Raw genomic sequence first — 6,245 nt, 5'->3', positions numbered from 1 at the left:
TAAAGATTGAGAGCTCATTCACATGATATTTATAGAAACCTTATTTATGGGTGTTCGAAAGTATAAGGTACACAGCAGTTTCTTTAAAACCCCGCTCTACACAATGCAGTATCTCCCGCGAAAAGACTGGTAAAAGAGACTAGACGCATACAAAAGGAAGGCCAAAGCGCAAAAAATGCGGTAGCTCACTTCGACACAGCAAAAAATGCGTCGCGGTACGCATCTGAGCCAGCATGAACAAGGGCAGATACAGGCTCTTCGTCTCAACAATTGGACAATTAGGCGAATTGCAGCGCATCTCTCGCGCTCCCGTAGCGTCGTGGCCACGTTTTTAAGGAACCCGGGCCTGTATGGGAAGAAGAGAAGGCCCGGTAGGCCCTCCAAACTCACCTCCACGGCTCGACGTGCTCTCTTGCGCCAAGCGCACAAAAGGCATTTGTGTTCTTCAGAGTTAGTTAAGACCCTTAGTCTTTCTGTAACTCCATCTACTGTGCGAGGTATCCTACGCGCCACGCCAACGATTCAGTACAGCAAAATGGTCCCCGCTCCGATGATGCTCCCGAGACACAAAATTGCACCGGAGCAGTGGTGTCGCGAAAAGGTCACTTGGACGGTGTCGGATTGGATGAATGTGGTGTGGTCGGACGAGAAGAAATTCAACTTGGACGGGCCGGATGGGTTCGGGTACTATTGACACGATTTACGGATCGACAAGCGGATGTTCTCAAAACGGCAGCAGGGTGGGGATTCTGTAATGGTTTGGGGCGCTTTTTCTGGTACTAAGAAGTGCGAGCTCTCCGTTTTAAATGGAAAACAGGATGCTATTAAGTATGTAGATACATTAGAGTCCTATCTTTTGCCGTTTGTGGATCAAGAAATGGGTCCGAGTTGGGTGTTTATGCAAGATGGTGCATCTATACACCGCGCTAGACGTACTTTTCAGTGGTTTGACGAGGAGGAAATTCCTCTCTTAGAGTGGCCTGCCAAGTCACCTGACCTGAATCCTATCGAGAATTTATGGGGCATCCTAGCGCGAACGGTTTATGCACACCAACGTCAATTTAAGGACGTGGATGAGCTTTTAGAAGTTATAATGGAAGCGTGGGACGAAGTTTCATAAGAATGCCTGGAAAAGCTTGTCCGTTCCATGCAAAAGCGGTGCTTTGAGTGTGTAATGGCAAAGGGAGGTCCGACGAAGTACTAGGAGCGATGAAGTAGTGAAAGACATGCGCTGTACCTTATACTTTCGAACACCCATAAATAAGGTTTCTATAAATATCATGTGAATGAGCTCTCGATCTTTAAATCCGACCCCAGATTCGGTCTCCTCGTTGCTTTTACAGTTCTAGATGCACCTCAAATTTGGCCTTTACAATACTGTATGCCAGCAATGTGAGTATTGATGCTGTCCCTATACTTTTTTTCGGCACTGTAGGAGTGAACCGTAAATTTGTTCCAATCTTTGCGACCCCATATTTTTAGAACGGGGATAAAGATTCCTTCGCTGTCAGCATAACCCAGTTGTCTGCGTACTGGATCAGTTGACCGAGTGGAATGCGGACAGTGGGGTAATACTGTAATGTGTTGCGTGACTATTCAATTTTTGGCACCCCGCACCTGTACAGTACATCTCTCTAGCGCTCGGATTGTCGCGCCTGTTGGAATGGTGTCGCGCCGGAGAGGATGAAGAAGCCTTGACCTCTCGTGAACGCACAAGTGTACAATCGGTCACAACCAATCTCGTGACGACTGTATGATGATAAAGAAAGAATGACGACTGCAGCTCTGCCTTACAGCAGGTTCTCGACATCTACAGTACAGGTCCGTACAGCCCATGGACAAAACCATTACACGTGTATTCGCTGACGAATATTTACCCACCGATGCCTTGATCGGATCCGCCTCGAAGGCAGCTAAGGTAGAAGTTTAAAGAGTGCAGCTTATGAATTTGGGACGAAATCCGCGACAACGATCGCAGCTCCTCCATGCAGACGGGGAGGTGTGAAGCCTGAAGCAATCTATTGTCCACATCAACTGTTCATTCTGCGAATGTGTACTGTGCGGTGTCGTATTCATGTCGCAAAGCACCAGCATTCCTGGCATAAGCAGGAGAAACAAAGACTGCCCTGCTGACATGGAATGCTGAAGGCCCTATCCCATATTTCTTTGAGTAAACCTACCCTTTTGGCTGACTCCGACTTTGGCTGACTCCGACATTGGCTCCCCCCCCCCTCTTTTTACCCTTTTACTTTCCCTACCGTTTACCGCTACTTACCCTTTCCATGATCATCACCCCTTTCTCCAAAAACCCATGGCGCCCACGAGCCCACCCGCTAGATCGTACTGGCGGATCGTGTGCGCGCGCTGTCCACTGATTCCTACGACAGTACAGTGCTGTAGATTACAGAGCCTTGCCTTACTAATGTACTACAGTCTGTAGCACATTAGTAAGGCTCCGTAACAGTCGCACGCCCCTTCCCCTTGTAAACGCTACACGTAGAATAATTTCTGCAGAAGCTCCGATGTCGCTCAAAAACAAAAGCAGATCGCACGTTGTGGACACTGTCGGCTAGTCCCTTCACACTACTGTACTGTTACACCTTGACACTACCCGAAGCCCGCAGTCTTATAAATACGGGCCGCCCCCACACCCCGCGCATCGCCAGCCACTATCAGTCATCGCTCCAGCACCCCACCCGACCCCAAAACTCCGAAACTTCCGCGACCCAAACACACAATAATCGCCGTCATGTCTCCCTCCCTCCTCCTCCTCCTCCTGCCCCTCGCCCTCATCACAGCGTCTCTCTCCGCGCCGTCGCTCCCGCTCCATGCGCTGCGCCAAGGCACGTGCAGCTCCGGGAGTGACTGCCCAACCGGTACCACATGCAGTGGGCTGATGTGCCAATCGTCGGACGAGATCTGCTCCTGTTCTTCCTCGATGGACTCGATGGACTTCACGTGCTCGTCCGACGACGACTGTCTCGGCGAAAAGAAGTGCACCGAGTTGGAGAACGGCGAGAAGGTGTGTCTCTCCGACGACGAAAGGGAAGTTCTGGAAGACGTAGTCAAGGATGCCGAGTGCATCGACGCCGCCGCCTTGCAGCACCTGCAGACGCACGAGCTCGTCTACTCTCGCCACGTCTCCAGCCGCGTTCTGTGCGACGCCTTTGGAAGCTGCGCTACACAGGGACATATTGTGAGATACGCTGGGAAGGCGATGATGATGAAGAACTACTGCCGGATTGTCGAGTGCGAGGAGCGTATCATCAAGGTAAACAGCCCGAGATATAGCATCGGTATGCGCGTGCCGTCCAAGACCGACGGCCTTGAGTACACGCCGTTCGCCGCGCGGTACGAGTCCGTGGTGGAGGAGGCCGCCATTGCAGCTGCCGTCCGCATGGGTTTGTAACTTTGCCGCTCCTGGATCTAGCACACTCAACGAGACCTCGTCCAGCTACACAGGTGAGGAGTTTTGCGGCACTGAACGATGTGCGGATCCAATCAACGCTTCCAAAATGCTGACAAATTCGAAAAAAGCAGAAAACATTGAGCCGCCCCCCCGCAACGTAGAGTACCCTTGACCATTCATAAAATGCACCGCGAGCACCAGCACCAGCCTCGCAACTTCTTCGCCCCTCGCTTGCCATGCTATCGCCTCCTCCGCCTTTTCCTGCCTGCCACCTCCCCTGCGCCACCCTCCTCGATCAAAACAGCCTCGCCCTCCCTTTCAACTCTCACCTCGACCGTCCCGTCAACTCCGTAAAACCCCTCCAATATCTCCCTCGCCTTCCCAAACACCTCCCCGACCCACTCCTCAACACCCCCCTCAAACAGCCTAACCCTGATCCCACCGGCCTCCTTCTTCCACACGCCCTTCACCCTGCCGCCCACCAGCACGCACGCCACCACATCCGCGTTCCTACTCCATACCCTCCGTCTGACACCCTCGTCCACCACCCACTTTTTATCCTTATGGGCCAGCAACACCGGCTCGAACCGCCCCACCAACCGCACCCCCTCCTCCCTCCTCTCAACGCGGCACCCCTTCCGCACCAGCATCTCCCCCATCTCCGTCTGCACCCGCCGCAGCTCCCCGTCCTCCACCAGCCCCTCCACCGCCTGCTTGCTCTGCGCCGCCGGCACGCCGAGCCAGTACCTCACATCCGCCTCCGTCGCGGGGCCGTACCCCTCAAAGTAGCGCTTCACGCACTCCCTCGTCCCCTCTTCCATGCCCACCATTCTTTCACGTACCCCCTCGCTCTTCTGCACGACGATGCGTCTCCCGTCGCCCGGCGTCATGACGCGCTCGGCGCGCCCGTCGGCCGTCGCCAGCACGAACAGCGAGTACCTGAGCACGCGCCGCGCGTCCCCCACCGCCTCTGCGCTGAAGCAACTCCTCTCCTCCGCGCGGGCCTCGCGGCGCTCGCGATCCAGTTCCTCTTCCACGCGCGCGTCCACGTCCTGCGAGGTCACGCGGCGGCCCTGCGCGAGCCACACGCCCATGGAAGCGTCGACGGAGCCGAGGACGCGCTCGGCCGCGGCGGCGAGCCGCAGCCGGCGCACGGACGAGAGGGTGCCCTTGCGAAGCTGCGACAGCACCGCGGGGGACAGGGAGGCGCGGTCGCGCGTGGTGACGACTTGCAGGGTTATGCGGTTCGCCCACACGCGCGAGAGGCCGGCCGGCGACGAGCCGGAGAGGAGCAGCGGGGCGAGGACGGCGCGCGGGGGGCGCGGGGAGGGGAGACGAAGCCAGAAGGAGAGGAGCGCCGCGTCGGGGTCCTGCGCTTGCACGGCGAGAAGGGCGGAGGCGATGCGGCGGAGGGAGGGCGCTAGGGCGGAGGCAGTGGGGGGCGGGAAGGCGGCGGAGAAGCGGAGAGTGCGGATGAGAGGCGGGGAGAGGGGTGGGACGAGGGCTGGGGTGGAGTCGGGCATTGCGGCGTTGGGTTGCCGATCTCGGGGCGGGGAGGAAGGAGGGGAGATGCATGCGAGGCTATGAGTCGGGATAGGGTGATCGGGATTTTGGGGGGACAGGCTGTTTTGGAGTGGGGTGATGTGATAGGGTGATGAGGAATATGCTTTCGACGAATTGTGGATTGGCAGCAATGATAGAAAGATACTTGCGAACGTCCAGCCATGCATTTCTTTTCACGGTCATATAATTGGCTACATGCGTGGGCCTTGTTGCCATTTCGAGGCAACAATGAAAGATCGTCAGATTATTGGCCTCCGAATCGCCCCAAGTAACGTTCCACTGGCCGAAAGGGGGCGGTCCGGAGGGGATTTTAGTAAAGGGGAAGAGGGGTGGTAAATAGGGTTACCTGAATGGGAGAGGGAGGAGCGGCAGGCTATTGCCTCAGAACCGCTACGGACGGTGAGCACGGTCGGGGGGGACGGGGTTGTCGGGTTGATGGTTCAGGTGATCGAATGTGCTGAGGTCGAAGACGAGTAGCGTCTTCGACCTGGCTTTATAGTCCTATTGACTCTACAATAAAAGTAGGCGCACTACCATAAAAGGGAGGTCGCGGCACCCACGAAATATGTCTAAACGGTTACACCCTAAACAAGTAGAATTGTAGGTGGCACGTCCTTAAGGGACTCTATAATTGATAGCTAAATGTAGCCTACGTAATCCCTGAATTGATATTGATAACATAGAAGTGTGATATCTACTGTAGTCTAGTCAATAAGTCTAACACTCCCCAAACCTTTTCGTGACATATGTCATGTGTTCACGAATTGTGATTGATCCACTGTTCGATAGGATGTGTAAGAATTGACCGTTGTATCATCTCGATCAGTATATCACTTTTCTTCACCTTGGTCAAAGAATCTGCGGGGTTGTGTTCGGAGCGAATGAAGCCAATGGCGTGCAGTTCGTGTCTCTGGTATGCATCCTTGACAACTTTAACATCGATCATTAGTCGCCTTTCGGATGTTATCTTTGCTTTAGTGATAACATCAAACAGGGATAGACTATCCGTAAGCATAACGATCGGAATTTCCAGCGATGTCATGGTGTGAAGATCGTTTTTCATTGCGAAGGCCATATCGAAAGCGTCAGCAAAGGCCGTTGTTTCGCTTCCTAGGACAGATCTGGAAACGCGTTTGGATTTGTGCGACGACCAGAACAATGGTTGGCAATTATCATTTGCATCAGCAAGGAAAATGATATATCCTAACTGAGAAGATCCGTCAAGGTTGTTTCCGTATGATGCATCGGAATAGACTTGTAACCGAAGACTTTT

The 6,245-nt window shown here is 54.2% G+C and overlaps 1 protein-coding gene across 1 annotated transcript; it reads left to right on the top strand.

Moving 5' to 3' along the window:
* The first annotated feature begins 205 nt into the window (after positions 1-205).
* Positions 206-694, top strand: CHC_T00000075001 (hypothetical protein). The gene has a single exon (XM_005718888.1). It carries the CDS (start codon positions 206-208, stop codon positions 692-694), a length of 489 nt encoding a protein of 162 aa, XP_005718945.1.
* The last annotated feature ends 5,551 nt before the right edge of the window (positions 695-6,245 follow it).

This window comes from Chondrus crispus, genomic scaffold (assembly GCF_000350225.1).
Source record: "Chondrus crispus Stackhouse genomic scaffold, scaffold_439, whole genome shotgun sequence".
In the NCBI taxonomy this organism is placed as follows: domain Eukaryota; phylum Rhodophyta; class Florideophyceae; order Gigartinales; family Gigartinaceae; genus Chondrus; species Chondrus crispus.
This window is presented reverse-complemented; position numbering and strand designations above follow the sequence as displayed.